At 43.3% G+C, this 16,058-nt stretch overlaps 1 protein-coding gene across 1 annotated transcript; it reads right to left on the bottom strand.

The window, feature by feature from the left end:
- Positions 1-735: 735 nt before the first annotated feature.
- On the bottom strand, positions 736-16,055 carry noc2l (NOC2-like nucleolar associated transcriptional repressor). The gene is made up of 18 exons (XM_062392938.1): positions 15,924-16,055; positions 15,375-15,512; positions 15,096-15,279; positions 14,305-14,545; positions 13,215-13,305; positions 13,039-13,117; positions 12,821-12,931; positions 12,612-12,725; positions 11,738-11,926; positions 11,073-11,212; positions 10,788-10,899; positions 8,970-9,083; positions 7,287-7,388; positions 6,793-6,936; positions 4,359-4,472; positions 4,079-4,214; positions 1,743-1,835; positions 736-1,043 (listed from the first exon to the last, which is right to left on the bottom strand). The coding sequence occupies exons 1-18, from the start codon at positions 15,941-15,943 to the stop codon at positions 919-921; spliced, it is 2,247 nt and encodes a 748-aa protein (XP_062248922.1). The 5' UTR covers positions 15,944-16,055; the 3' UTR covers positions 736-918.
- Between the last annotated feature and the right edge of the window lie 3 nt (positions 16,056-16,058).

The following is a 16,058-nucleotide window of genomic DNA, read 5'->3' as shown; positions in this document are numbered from 1 at the left end:
ACCCACACGCAGGAGCAGAACCAGGAAGTGCCCCCGATCAAACTCCCCTTCCTCCCCCAATAAGTTACACTGAGGCTTTATGTTCTGCTTCTACAGCCCCTCGCTTTAGGCTGGGCATCTGAAAACGACTGCTGAGGAAATGTGGCAAAACTAATTCAAAAAACTTAAATCCTAATTTGTGGAGTTGAAGTTCTACTCCCCTGCCTCAGCCGTGTGGTGTACGCCGGTGAACATGTGATAGTTGTTAACCCAAAAGGCCAGGATCACCTTTAGTTCGGGGTGAAAGCTGCAGTAAAGCTGAGAATAGGGATAAGTTAGCGCCGAAAGCCGTGTCTGAGCATGTGAATACACAGTCAGAAAAGACAGTGGTCGGGAGAGAGGGGCGGGGGTTTGAGGAGCTGGCACAGAAACAGACCAGCCTGTGTTGCTGCTCTACCACCTGGGCAGAGAATCTTGGCACCGCATCAGACACCACCCTGCCAGCCTGGCACAGCACTGCTGCCTCGGGGCTCAACACCCGTCTCTCTGTACCCCTCCTCTTGGCCGGCCCAGCCTGGCTCAGCCTAGCTCGGCTCGGCTCGGCGCTCTCTCCAAATAGCCTGTCCTCACAAAGCCTGAGGGTGCCTACAGGTGTGCACATGTACGCAGGACACAAATGACTAATTGCAGGTGCACTTGTGCATCAACATGCACGTACATGCTTCAATTAGTTAGAAACTAAGGAAAGACCAAAAATCAAGTGGGGAATTTGTCTTTTTAATAGAATTTCAATGCTTAAACAAATTATATCGCAAACACATTTGCACTGTACAAGTTATAAAAAGCAAAGAAAACGGCAGAAGTTCAGAAATACTGTGAGAATAGATGGCTGGTACAGTGGAGGGAGTAGAAAGTCTCTCATGTGAGCGGCGATGAACCTCAGTCTTCATCCGACAGCTCCAGGTCCTCGACCACATCCGCGTCTCCCTCTGCCAGCTTGATCAGAGCGGAGGAGGACAGTGGCTGAGGAGCCTCATATTCCTTTTCATCTCCTTCAGCATCATCTGGAATACAGAAAGGAAACACTTGTTCAGCGGCTACAACATGTATGAAGCCCAGCAGCTACCGGACGTTACATTTTGATAACTCCTATGCAAGAAGATTTAACAGTGTCATTGTAGCAGCATGTAGATATTGCTTGATCGCTCAGGAGAGATGGCAGCAGAGAAGAAGCTGGTATATTATTCATTCGTTTGCAGTTTCAAGTTTGGGAGATTTATGGTAATGTTGAAACAAACATATCCTTTAATTCATAAACTAAAAATGAAAACCAAAATTTTTTTGTGAATTGTGCTACGTCTGGGGAAGCTGAATGAATCTGACCACTCTCCCTCATAGCAGTTATTTCAGATCACTGACACATATTTGTAATAGAGCACCAGATTCTCTAAACTGAGTAAATACAGAATATTTACCCCAAACAATTGTCAAACAATTTATCAAATATTAAAATACCGCTGATTATTTATTGATCAACTCAACATTATCTCTTATTTACTCCATTTGACTTTGATTCCTCAATATTTACAAGTATGTGGATACATGTACTAATTACATGGGATTATGATCTCAACTAAATCCAAAGTGTGTAATTACACAACAAATGAATAAACACAGGGAAAATGATGTTAAACATTAAAAAGGCATGATCTGTTACTGCTACCCGTATTCTTGCATTTTGGACACTGATGTCCGACACTTACCCAAGTCTCCTCCCTCCATTCCTTCCTCATCGCTCATGTCATACAAGTCTTCAAGATCCTCATCATCATCTGTCGCACGCCTGCTCTTTTTACCTGAGGAGAGAGACAATGAAAATCATTACACTGCATTGAATTGACTGGAGTGCTACTTTGTTCAGACATTTCAAAGTTTGCGTTGGTGCGTCGCTGATGTGCGAGGACGTTGGAGGCACCTATATGTGGGCCAGGTATCAGAGGCAGCTGGAAGTGTCTATTTCCTCCTGAGATGGAACTGAGAGACGATTATAGAGACGCCGCGACTGCTGCTGCACAAACACCCATGACAGTTTACTACTGGCAATTCCAGACATCTTATGCTCGTGGCCTAAATATAGCAAATGGAGATAACAGGCAGGTTCCACAGCTACGATGATGATGATGGGAGAGTCGGTGTGTGTGTGCTGGTGTGTGTGTGCTGGAGAGAAGAAGAGAACTTGTCTGATAGTGTGGGTGTGTGTGTGTGGTCTAGCCAAAGGGACAACTGGGGTCCATGAGCTTTGAAGTTGAGGTGTGATGAGAGGCTAAGGGCATGGAGGAGTGAGGAGCAAACTAGAGCTGCTTCCTCTGTCTGCGATACCGTGAACACACACAAACAACTTCTATTAAAACACAAGACATCTCCCTTCCTATCTGAATATAATGATGACGAACACGCTCTCGTTCTCTTCCACTCTTTGCTGCTCACAAGGTGCAAAGCAGACATCAGGAGTACATCAGAAGTTGCCCCTAAATAACCTGGAAGACATATTACTTCCACACACTGACACCACCACCACAGAAAACACACATCAATTTAAATCATCAGTCTCCTGCTCTCGAGCTCCCCCTCTTTCCGAGAGTGTGTGAGACCACAAAGAGCTTTGGTGAGCTGCCCAAAAGCTTTTGGCTCTTCAAGGCTGGACGACAAGGTGGTGGGTGTGCTTTTGTGCGCTATCATTGAGATGTGCATGTGTGTGTGCACGTGCTGCGAGGACATGTGGGGGCAGCTGGTTGAGGCCCACAGGGCCAGAGTGTGAGCGAGAGAAGTAGAATGAGCGTGGTAGAGGGGGAGAGAGGAGTGGGAGCGTCAACTCTGTCTGTTCCACTGGGCTGGTTTGAATTAGGAACCCCGCCGGGATCCAAGCTTGTACTTCCGGTCGGGGGGTTCCAGTTCATGTATGTGCACAAGGGGTGGGAGGGTTGATGAACAAGAGGTGTGTGTGGGTTTTGGGGTGGGGGCTAGAGAAGCCCGCCTGCCGCTTGCCGGCAGCTGCCCATCCGTTTGTGGGGACGCTCCCTACAATGAAGTCCAGATGCATCTAAAAAAACTGCCGCCTACTCCTTTCCTCTGTGACCTTGGGAAGGCTTTTTCAGCTTGGAGTGCGTCAGAGTGTAAAGGCGAGGTGACAGCTGCCTGAGACCTACGAGGGACCTCAAGTGGACAAGACACAGAGCTGAAAGGTGACCGCTCCTCTTACCTGAGAAAGAACTCAACTATTTGTAAAGAGATTTTCTCTTGAGTTAGGTTTTGGGATTTAGGTTTTTGTTTTACAAAAATGGCCTCTGGGGATATTTTTGAGCAAATACTTTGCAGGTCAGGTGGTGATCGATCGATCGTGAGCAGCTGATCCTGATGGTGGACCGCGAATCGTGAAAGCTGATCATGGACAATGATTACAAGAAGAAAGCTTGACCTTCAATATGCCTGCTCACATTTTCTAACATAATTGGCAATACCTCCTCCATTTCGATTGTAATTGCTGCTCCATTCATCTCTATCAGATATTTTCTTATGTATAAATACTTGAAACACTGACAAATCATTCCATTATGCTAAAAATAGTTTATTCTAATTAATGTTGTAAATATTGTTATTCTGTGTTCAGCTACAAGCGGCATCCATTTCACTTCTGTCCGTTCTGGGAAAGGGATCCTCTCTGAGGTCCCTACGGTTTCCCCCCCCCCCTGTAAACAGGGTTTGTTTTGGTAGTTTTTCCTCACTCTTGTTGAGGGTTAAGGACAAAGGATGTTGCACCTTGTTAAACCCCATGAGACAAATTGTTATTTGTGAATATGAGCTATATAAATAAAGCATCATTTATTGAGGTCATCGATTTCTTGATCCCAAAACTTTTGTCCCAGAAACGGACAAAAATTAAACTCTTCTGTCATCACCTCTTAACTTTGCTGTAACAAAACACAGCCCCCTGGAGGCCAAGATGGGATGTACATCATAAACTAGTTTACCAGAAGTAACACAAACAATGTGCATAACAATATCATGAGTGAGTGAAAAGAGCGACTGAGATTCAGCTTACCTTTGATTTGGAACCGTGCTTCATCTCCATCTGAATCGCTGTCAGACTGGAACAGATCCTTGAACTCTTTCTTGTCCTCTACTTTCTTCTCAGAAATCTTCTTACGTTTGATCTCAGGGAGGTCCAGATCCTCCATCTTTAATACAACACAAAGACGGACAGATTAAAGCACAAGCCTATCCAGATGATGCTGATGATTATCAAATATTTGATCTGCTCCACTATACAACACCTGTTTCATCATTAATATTATTATTTATTTTATTGGTTGGATAGTTACCCTGTCTTTGCCAGATATTTCTAGCTGGATCTCCTTCTCCCGCAGCTTCTTCCACTGGCTGTAGTACCTGCTGAGAGGAGTCCCTTCCTCCTGGACCTTCTTCTCCCAGGCCGCCTGAAAGAGAAAATGGTTATTAAATTAAATTAAAATCTTTGTATATTTGGATAAAGAATGTATGTACACAGGTTTGGGTGTGAATAAGAGCTTTACATTGTGTTAAATAAGAAGCAGATGAGTGCTTGATAAACATGAAGATCCAGGATGGTAGAATATCTGTGGATGGATGCCTATTCAGTTTCTGAACTGATCTTACTACAAATGATTTTGCACAGCAACCGCACAACAATTGACCAGGAGAAAGAGATGGACACACAGACAGTGATGAGAGTGAGATGTGAAAAACAGACAGATTGAACATGCCTGAAAGGGGGAGAGCAGCCCATCTCCAGCCTTCCCCTAAAGGTATTTGTGAATGATATTGATTAGGCCCAATCATATTATCTAACCAACAAATCAAATAGAGTGAACAGACCTTGGTCTCCTGCGCCTCCTGTTATCTTAACACATTTACCACTTAGCTATTAAGTTGGCTGACATGTGTGCTTGAAAAAACAAAAAAATGAAATGAAAAAGCTCATTCTGAATTCAGCCTACGCTCACAAAAAAAACAAACAATAAAAAAATTCCACTGGAGAAACACCAACAAACGACACCAGTGTGACCTGGATTAATTAGGCTAGCTCTCTGTTTGGTTGACATGTCAGTGGGGGGGTGGGTGGCCAGAGGGGGGCCGTGGCCTTTTACACAGCAGCAGCAGGGCTGTCCCCTCTCTTTCGCCTGGGGTGACACCTCCACCACGATGCCAGGGAGTGGATGCCATGGCGACAGCCTCCGCTGAGCAGAGAGTCGTGGCGACAGGGGCTGGCGCTGCAGCAGTGCCGTGCTGTCTGCCTGTTGTACTTTGTTAACACACACACGCACACACACAGCTACTCATTAAGGCACAGGCGCCTCTGGTTCAAAGGCCCATAAGAGTTTCCAATAATCACAGGGTTGTCCTAAACCTGTCTTTGAGTTTAGACAGGGAGGTGTTATCAGTCGCTGCCTGTAGGGGTCAGCGGTCAGGACAGACTGCAGCCTCAAACTCAACTGGACCAGAGTCCAACAGAAAAAAGAAACCTTTCTAATCTAATCTTACTGTTCATCAACCAGAGGAAAGTGTCTTTACACTGAAACTCGTAAACTCTGCTCTATTGATGCATCTTGAGATCATTCAGGTAAAACAGCATCTACTCATTGTGAAGCAATTATTATATTACCATGCTGTTGTTGTCGAAATAACTTATATTTACCAGAAAATATCAGTCAGAATTTCTACCAACTATAACCCATTTCCAAGGCAAGTGGATGGAACTGACTGATTGTTGAACATATTTGTGAACACCCAACAAACCCACCACAGCAGCTGGCATCATCTTGTCTACAGCTGGCAAACTGACAACCCACTACTCCTCATTAGATCTGATTTATAAGAAGGATTAATGGACAGACTTCTCAGATTAATTAATTTCAAATGTCATCTTTGTTGATTATCTCTCATGCTTCTATTAGTGCTGAATAGAGCTATTCTCTGTTTACTATTAGTTTTGAGATCTCGTCTGGGCATGAATTTAGTGAATCAATATTTTAGAATATTTAATGCAAAACTAAATTGTTCAAACCTGGGATTTGTTGTACATTAGTAAAACATATTTTGACATTCTTAAAGAGAGCAAATTAATGATGGTCACGAGCAGAAGCGTTCAACAAACTGTTTGCTCTGGATATCTGTTAAATTTTATCTGGTTTCCATCTGGACCATCATCAGCTTTTAGATAGGTTGTGTATTTTGACCAGGTGTTTCCTCTGGTTAGACATGCTGCCGTGGCTAGCTTTGCATTTCACCTCACGAATATCGCAATGAGCAACTATCTACGCTGAATCTGACATGAGTAACCACAATTGCGACAGGTTTCGACTCATTGCCCTGACTCACTGTGAATTGAACAAGCTGCAGGGAAGACGACATAGCAACGTTAATCTTGCTCCCTTTCTTTATTTTTATTCTCTCTCACCAAAGATGTGATAGCAGGTACCTGGTTTTTGGCATCATTTGATTGATCAAAGATTGGTAAATCAGATACTTGGTAGTACAAACTTAATTTAGTCCGTAACCATAAACTTACAAACCTGTGCGCCCAAAACTACTTATAACTCAAATGTTTAACAACTATTAATCTGCCTGGAGTGTCATTTTATTAAAAATCTAGAATAAATGTCAGGAAACAGAGGAGACAAACTGAAAAGGAAAACAAATGAGTGTAAAGGAAAAAGAAGCTCTGGAGCGGCCGTGCTAGATTAAGAACAAGACAGACATCCCCTCTCACACACTCACCACGGCGGTAGCATCGGCCACTCCGAAGGCGGCCTTCTGTCTCCGTCCTGTGATGTGGTTGCTGTTCTCCTGTACCTTCTCCAGTAGCTGGCGCACCGGCTTGCAGTAATTGGCCACTTTGCATTCCTTCAGGAACGCTTTCAGCTGCAGGGACATGGGGGGGTTAGAAGGGACCAGTGTAAAGAACCATGCAGTCCGCCCATATTGTGTAGTCAGGCACAGCAGAGGTGGGTTTGTGGTCTTGTCCCCAAAGGGGAACAGATTCGACCTCGTGAGACGTGAACCAGAACCAGAGTCATCCATTCAGAGAAGGATTAAGCTCAGTGTGATGTTCAGTGTCACCATTTCCTTCTGAGTTTACACAGAGGTGTAATTCTTTAACGCTAGAATGTGTCATGTAAAAGTGTGTGGATATGAGGAAGTAAAGTCAATTCAAGTCACCAAACTTATTTCACTTATTGTACATTGCAGGATTCATTTCAAGGGTGTGTTACCTGAATGACGGTGGGGAGGGCGAGTTCTGGGAAGCCAATGGTGCTAGCTTGAGTGTGGAAATATTCCAGTATCAGGTCATACAGCTGGTCAATCAGTCCGTCCTAAAGATTCAAACAATGCTCAGGTTAAAAACAGATGTGTAAAATGTCAATGCATCATTGTCGTCATTGCCAGTGCGACTTCATTCAGAGGGGAAAAGCTCGTTAAAGTGAACAGTGGAGGCATCTTAGCAGAGCCTGTTCTAGACCTCTGTACCTGCCCACATTTACGGCTTGTTAGGCAATGCTAATAAATCTGTGGCGGCGATTTAATTTAAAGCCCTTTTTACCAGCAAGAGAAAAGATTCCAATAGGGAGGATTAATAAGGGGAGGACATCTTCCTACATACATGAAGATACCTCATGTTTGTACAAGTTAATCCAAGTTCAGAAATAACTTCCTACAACTGAAAAAGGCGCCGGCGAGATGGATTTGCAACTTGCTCCAACACAGGAGAAAAGCAAAACAAGATCATTCTCCCTCCAAAACAGAAATCAACCAACAGGGTGTCTGAATGAAGAGAGTCAGTCAGATTTTGAGGCAGAGCATGGTCTCGCCGTCACACAGCCTGTCCCTTGAAAACTGTCACCTCTGGCTTACAAAATGAGAGACATCAAAAATTACATAGCTTGCTCCCGTGCCAAGTCAGAACCACTGATCAAAATATTAAACCAGCCTGTAAATAGTTTTTTAATAAGTGGCCACAAGTGTTACACATTTTTAGAAAAGTATAACTTAGGGCCAACCTGTGCCGTTACGTCCACAGGGGACTGCTTTGGTCTGCATGATGCAACTGTCCCCATGTGATCAGTTATAAACTTTATACAATTTGACATTGGACTCAAGAAGAGGCAGGAAAGAGAGACTTGGCCGAGCTAAAAATATTTTCGGTCAAAATTGAAATTTTTGGGAGACAGATGTGAAGGCAGAAAGAAAAGCTTTTTCTTGATTTTTATAGCTGTTGGCATTGTAGTTGTCCTTGCATTTTGCTTTACTTCAGCCTTGTTGTGGTTGTAACCATAAAAAAAGCTCAAGTCAAAGCACCCAGACAGCTTTGCAATCTCCATGTAGCTGTAACAGGACGTTACCGTCAATTAAAAAAAATCAATGATTCGACCTCTACCGATACTTAAGATAATAGATATTGAGGGGAAAGTAAATGAAAACATCATCATAAGAAAAGCTTAGTTGCCCCTTTGTGAAAACTTTTCTAATGTGTGTGTCATATCTAAGTATGTTTTCTAATGTCGTGTGTCTGCGAGGCAGGGGTTCGTGGCAGCTGCCCAGGTGACTGGAGTGAAAACAGCCCTAGCAGGCGGAGTGCAGGGGATTATCCCAGAAGGCCGTGCTGCAATCCTCTTGGCTGCAGCGCTGAGCGTGGTGACTCCGGGCCAGTTTTAGAGCCCTGACAAGGGGCTTTCAATGCTGCCCTCAATCCCCTCCTGTACACACGCAGCCTAACACACAGTGCCAGGGAGTAACATGAAAGTAACGGTAACTAAGACCTGAAGCACTCATCTGATCAGCTGCTCCTCCTTCTCAGCACAACAAAGACACATGGAGCAGCACAAGCAGGATAATCTATCGCTATGAAAATAAATTTGTCCTCACTGGTGGTGGATCAAAGACAGGAATATATATACCTTGTAGGCTTTCTCCATCAGGTTGATTTTGTTCAGCTTCAGGATGACGGCAAAGTTGATGGGTTTCTTGCTCATTCGTCCGGGCTTCTTGTTAAATTCGACTTGTTGGAAGATCTATAAAGAAAAATAATTAACCAGCAGCACTGAATTTGGATCCAATGACTCAGAAGTGATGAGCTTTGTTCATACAATAGAGCAAAGCACATCATTTTCAGAGAACAGAACACAAAGCAAATACAAAATGCATGGGCAACATGTGACAGAGAAATCGTGTGTATATATATATATATATAAGTTTCTGTTCATTCGTGTCCTCCTTTACTCGTTTATTATTCAAGGTCACAACTTTTGAACAGAATTGGAAGCTGTGACCATATTTCCTATATTCAAGGAACAACAGCAAGCAACTACAGTACAGTATGTAATCAGCAAGACATTGATATTAGTGCTTCCACTTCATTTGACATTTACAGTACTGCTAGAGAGATGACACATTTCTATCTTGGTATGGACGTTCAGTCGAGCCAACGTGTGGGCTTCTCGTCTATACGGTTTAGCTTTCACATCTGCCCACAGCGCACAAGTGAATTTCTGCATTGTATTTGTATATGAAGCTATTTCTGACACCCTGTATCTCTGTGTATTTGAGTGTGCGCGTGCATATGCATGTGTGTGCGTGTGTGGTCGTTAATGTGCTCAGTGTGTGAAGCAGAGCAACGCTCCTGGTCGGTGCTGTCTGTACAAACATAGGATGTGGTGGCGGTCTGCGGGGGAGCCGGGGGGAAGTGGGAAGGCATGGGCCAACCCTGGTGCATGCACATGCAGACGCACATGCACACACGCACGCACACAGCTACTGAAGCAGGAAGCTCCAAATCATGCACCCCCCTCGGAGATGCGAGAACACACACAGGCACAGACACAGGAGGAAGGGGCTGCTTCTGCTGCTCTAATTAAAACAGTAGCAGCATACCTCCGCCTGCCTTTAACAAGGGGAACAGTAAAGGAGAAAAAAATACAGGAAATATAATGCGTCACAAATAAACCCAGCTTGCTGTTGGGGATGGGGGGGCTCTGAGTGTATGCGTGGGGAAAAAGAGGTGGGGAGTGGGCCAGAGGCAGAGAGGATGTGGTCTGCACAACATGTTAGGACCAGAGTGGAAACCACAACCGTGCCTTTATCGGGTCGGTCAAACTGCTGCAAACACACAAACGCACCCACACACACACACACACTCACACGCAGATGACTCCCAGCGGGCCGAGCTAGTTGCTGTCGCTAGCACACTGTTCACCTCCGGCAAACCACAACACCGCCCCACACAAACACTTACATACGTTCGGACACAAATAACACACAGAGACCACACAGTCACACGTTTAACACCTGACCCTGGAGAAGGTTGTCAGTTGGTGACTTGCGATTGGTTTGATAAAGAAAGGTGTTTCTCTCTCTTTCTCTCTCGCTCACACACACACTGAGTTGTAACCATCGAGGTGTTTCCTCCTGAGCGCCTTCAGTTGTGGCCGTTGAGACCAAAATGCCTTTCATACACCACTGATGTTTTTCCACAGCAAATGGAACATGTCATCGCCTCCACCTTTTCATTGTTTCCACTTGTGACTGAAAACAAACTGACTGGTGTTTATTCTGCATCATTTAAAGTGGGGGGGAGGTCTTCAGGTGTAACTGGTGAACTGGAATATGAAGGAATTCAGATTTGACTCCTGGAAACTTTGACCTTCTACATCACTCTTTTGCAGCTGCCCTGATCCTGTAAGACCCTTGTGGAGGTTACTGCAGATGACATGTCTTACCTCCAGGAGGAAAGGCAGCACAGGTACAAATGTGTTGGTGCTGCTGGACAGGAGCGTGAGGGCTCTGCAACAGTGCATCCTCAGAGGGTAATACTTTGATGAGGGCACCAATCTGTTCAGGAGGAGAAAACAGCGGTCAGTGTCTCCCCCTGCTGTTCGGAAAATGTATAGAACGTGATAGGTTCATAACTATACTACTTTCTAGCATTGAAGACATTTGACATCATGGGATATTGTCCAACATGTACAAGTTAAAAAAACAGGCGTAACAATAGATGTACTCACTTGATGGTTCCAATTATGACCTGGCAGAGTGGATAGATGAGAGGCTGGAGGACATCACTGGGGTACAGGGTGCCGAGCACACGACACCAGAGGTACAGGCAGTGGATAAACTGCCAGTTATACACTGACTGGTATGTTTCCTACAGAACACACACAAGCAGAGTCGTGGTTTAATTACAGATGCATAAAGTTAGCACATAGTCATGTTTGCATTGTGCTATATGTAGGAGTACAAGCAAGCAAGAATAAAAAAACATCAGGCTGGCGTGTACAGACTAGAAAGTAGCTTTGTGCACTTGAACTGAAGGGGCGGTGTCAATACATATTTATCAAAGAAGAAATAATCTTACAATAAATAAAGAATCTCACTCTAACCACTTGTCCAATTGATTTCAGACTTGTCGGGTGTGTTGCTGAGGACATGAGGAAGATGAGTGACTGTTCAAAACAATCGATAAAGATTCCTTGATTTATTCCAAACTGTACTCAACAAAACCCGCTCACCAGAGCGCTTGCTCCAGCTTGACAGACACTGCTTCAAAATGAGAATAAACCTAGAAAATCAGTTATCATAAAGTAGCAAAACACTCTTCCCCCATTTGTAAATGTGAGAATGTATCAAAGCTTGAAGAGACTCCACTTCAATCGCAAATTCAAAAACCAACTTTTTTCTTCATGGTCATGGCGTTTCGGAGGTGGATGGCCAGCTGTCGAATGTAAATGAAGGCATGCTGGTAGGAAGCCTGTGTGTCCAGGGAGTACATCTCTGTCAGAGTGCGCTGCATGAAGTTGATCATGGGCAGCGCATTGGGAGATGTGAACTTGCAGTTCTGTACGTAGGAAATGTACATTTGCTGCAAAGAGAGAGAACACCACCAGAATCAGAAGAGATCAAACTATCTAAGTCAACACAACTTGGGACTGGTTGTACAGAGACGACAAGTATTTATTAACCATGCTGTGCTGGTATGAAAAGTTAGGGGGCTCGTCTTTTTAATAACTGATCTTCTGAGATTTCTTTCCTGTGAGGCATGGTTCATATCAGCAGATGCTTCTGGTGAATAGTAAACACAAAATGTCTTTCTATAACTTAGTAATGTCTTTTTATAACTAAACTAAGTTATCTTGCACTATTGCACTGACTGGACTCCAATTAGCTGTTGTTCGTGTCTTTAAATAGAGATTCACATATCATATCAAACCTTTACAGAGCATTTAAAGGATTTCTTCAGTATAGGCAAGAACAACACAATGATCGAGTTCTTGCTTAAAATAGATCATTATTGTTACTTAGAAGATCGGACATTATAAAACCGGTCATACACCATGATAATTCCAAAAGGGCTCTTTTTTCTTGCCACTATACAGGCTTGGTGTGTCTGAAGTGTTTGTAATGACCTTAAAAGGAAAATATACATAAATACAAATGTGTTATAGTGTAATTGTAGCATGATCTTGTTATGGCCTAATTCCCCCGTTTAAAAATCGATTTAACATCTAGGTTCCCTGTGAACTCCTGAATTCCTGCATTTAGCTCACCTTGAGAATGGGGTTCAGATACAGCTCCTGCTTGTGTCTGCAGATTTTGTTTAGGGCCAGGAAAGCAAGAACTCGGTTTGTTTCCTCCCCTGTGCTCCACTGCTTCAGCAGTTGCTAGATACAAACACGTTCAAGAAATTTAAGGAAAAATACAAAAACAGGAGGAGAATTTATCCCAATGAGCCCTCCTATGGTGACTTCTGTCCTACCTTAACCAGATGGCGACACTGTTTGGGTAGGCAAAGGTAATAAGGCACGAGCTGGTTGGCGTGACGCAGGACAGCCCTGATGACTGTGGCTTCTGTTAGACAGGATAGCAGCTACAGGTGCAGAGGGACACAGCAGAGATGTTAGAGGCAAAATAACAAAAGGGTGTTTTCAGGACGTAGAGGAAGATGAAACATCTGAAGGTCAAAGCAAAACAAACCTGAACGACTCCACTGATGTACATCTTGATGTCAATGTGATTCTTCTGCCACTTAGGACTGGATGATGGAAGCACTAGCCTGAGAAAAAAACAGAGGAAACCAGAACGAGAGGTGAGCAACCTTTTCCAACTGTCAACATGACGCGAGAGCAGCAGGTGGAACCTCCACTTCTTACCTTTTCTGGTCTTTGTCTGGCTTCAGGTTGAGCATCCTCTGCAGGGCCACATAAATGTCTCTGATACAGAACAGGACCAACGAGTTGAACACTGTAGACCAGATAGAGAAAGGGTTATTCATGTATATTAACAAGGAGTCCAACATGTTGTGTCCGTCAAGCAAAATGTATTTCTCATTGTAAATTACGCGGCTTTTAATTCAATAATGTGAGATATTAACCAATCCATGATGTGTCATGATTGAAATCCGTTAACAGAGCATTTTCAAGCACTTTCATTTTTATATTTCTGTATTAAAAATATTTCTAACTGTATACACCAATAGAATGTTGGTACTGGAGTCAAACAAAAGTAAATTATTACTGCAAAGTTTTCAGGTTTTCTGGATTACAATTATATTAAATACATCTGTACAGCTTTTGACAAGGTTCTCAACACACATAAAGCTTTTTCCGCACACTGTGATTTAAGTTATTGAAAACTGAGCTTCTGCAAAAATCCATACAGGGTGCAGATTTTACAAAACAGTATTTTAAGTATTGACATGTAGACAGAATAAAAAGAGTTTTTGATTTGTAATGTCATTGTTGTGAGCCTGCCGAAACAGCGTATACCTATGACTCCAGATTGGACAATATCCTTATATTGCAGCCTGTTGCATTTAGATGCTCTTGCCAGCGCATGACAGTTTTTCTGAGAGCAAAGGAGGAAACCCCAAATGGATATTTAGAAAACTACAACTAGTGAACATTGAAAAATGTAATTATAAATATGCGATAATATGGCTTTATCAATACATCTAACAAAAATATTGAATAGTTTGATATCAGTTTTGTTGGTTGAAGTGTAGCTCTGTGACATAAAAGAAACCTATTATGACAGACTCTTTACAGTCACTGTGTCCTCTATTTGCTTTGTTAAATTTGAATAACAGCAACCCAGGAACACAGTGTTACGCACTGGCGAGTTGTGTTCCACTACAATTGCATTAAGAATTTTGACAGCAATACAACAATAATAATATCAATAACAACATGCCGTGGCTTTGACACACATATCAGTACTTGTAGGGGAAATGAGCGGTCTTACCTGAGCTGTCTGCCACTTTGTATCGACACGGACCCCCTCCTTCACCCTTTGTCGTAGCTACAGCGGCCTTAAAGGCCTGAGTGACCTCTCGGAAGAGACGAACCGTGGGCTCCTTCTTCATCGCAGCTTTCCATTCTTCAATCATCTTCTCTGTGACTTTGGTGGCCTCCTCCTTCTTAGATTTCTTCGAACCTTTCTGACCCTCCTCGACATCTTCTTCGTCCTCATCAGAGTATGCATCCTACATGCAAAACATGCCAGTATCAACATCTTTGGCCCTATTCAGACCTGGTTTTAAAATCAGTCCTGGGAGATCCAATCACTAGTGGAAAGATCTATGTTCCTCCGTTCACATCCAACATTAATATTTATCCTAAATGTGTCTCCTGTTACCTCTTGTGATCGAAATTTTCCCTTTCCTACAATATGTGCAAATAAACACATTTACGTTCCACAGGATCAAATTATGTTGTTATTACCAAGTCTAAGTGTGTAGATGAGTCCGATGACAATGCGTGTGTGTTACTGTATGCATGTGTTTGTATTAGCAACTGTGCGAGAGAGCGACAGAGAGGTAGCAGAGGCAGGATGGACTGAAACAGTCTAATAAATGTGCAGCTCTGCTATGTGGATAGATTTTACCCACAATGAATAGAAATAAGAAATCGTAATTTGGTGATGATATTGTCGCCATAAACCAATTTATCATTTTATCATTTCAATTCTGACCACTTGTGATTGAATCACCCGGTCTGACCGATTGTGAGCACACACACAAGCAGCTGACCTACCTTCAGTGAAGTTGGCAATCTATGGTACTTTTTCTCATCCTCATCCTCAGAGCTGTCCGTGTCGTCGAAGTTGAGAAGAGTTTTGTCGTTCTCTTGCAGGAACTTGTAGAACTCTGGATCTTTGTTCTTTAACCTGGACAGCTGATCCTTGTGCTGAGAGGCCTGCCCTTTCTTCTTGTCATCACTATGGAGAAAGGAAACACCAACAGATTTCCTTGTCAGTCCCTGGGAGGCTATGCTGTACGATCACAACAGTGACACAGTGTGAGTCTGACTTACTTCTCTGAAGCTGCGGAGCTCAGATCTTTCTTCTTGTTGAGTCCATTCTGTTTGGGAGTCTCTTCTTCATCTTCATCTTCATCTGCAGAGTCAAAGCCTGACAGCAGGAACTCATCCACACTGAGGTCCTCTAGTTTTCTACAAAAAACAACATGCGAATAAGTTAGCCCGCATGTGGGAAGAACTATACGTGATACATGCTCTCCAGTTTCCAATTCAAACGTTTTTAAGTTTAGCCCTTAGCTGTTTAGCTATCTAACCACATATTTCCAGCTTACAGAAGTGTATTTAACGTTTTCTACTAAGAGTACACTGACTGGCCCCTGGAATAAAGCTAACTACTTCTAAAAGCCCACAGCACTGAGTTAGCTTAAACAGCATGGGTAGCTAAGACACGGTCGTTTACGATGTTAGCTGAGCTAACATGAGTCTATAAAACACCGGAAATCCACTAAGGGCACTGAAAACAGTTCCCCTCATAACGAAAACACAATCAGCCGTTAAAACGCGCCGTAAACGTGTTATAGTAAAGGAAAAGTGAACACACACCTTTTCTGTTTCCCTGCCATGCTGGATTCCTAACGTGACACCGCGAGACTTCAATACCCACAATGCACCAGTGTAAACCGTAGGAATTGGTTTTATGGTTCATGGGCAGTGAGCGTGGGAAAGCGTCTGAAAACG

Source organism: Platichthys flesus, chromosome 7 (assembly GCF_949316205.1).
Source record: "Platichthys flesus chromosome 7, fPlaFle2.1, whole genome shotgun sequence".
Lineage (NCBI taxonomy): Eukaryota > Metazoa > Chordata > Actinopteri > Pleuronectiformes > Pleuronectidae > Platichthys > Platichthys flesus.
The sequence above is the reverse complement of the archived record's forward strand: the minus strand, read 5'-3'. Positions and strand labels throughout refer to the sequence as shown.

What these genes read in the sequence shown, in the direction of transcription:
- noc2l (XM_062392938.1), bottom strand. Translation starts at nt 15,943, where the DNA reads ATGGCAGGGAAACAGAAAAG. An exon ending in ATGGCAGGGAAACAGAAAAG is followed by an intron (nt 15,513 to 15,923) that starts GTGTGTGTTCAC and finishes TGTTTTTTGTAG; the next exon opens with AAAACTAGAGGACCTCAGTG. An exon ending in CAAAGTGGCAGACAGCTCAG is followed by an intron (nt 13,306 to 14,304) that starts GTAAGACCGCTC and finishes TCTGGTCTACAG; the next exon opens with TGTTCAACTCGTTGGTCCTG.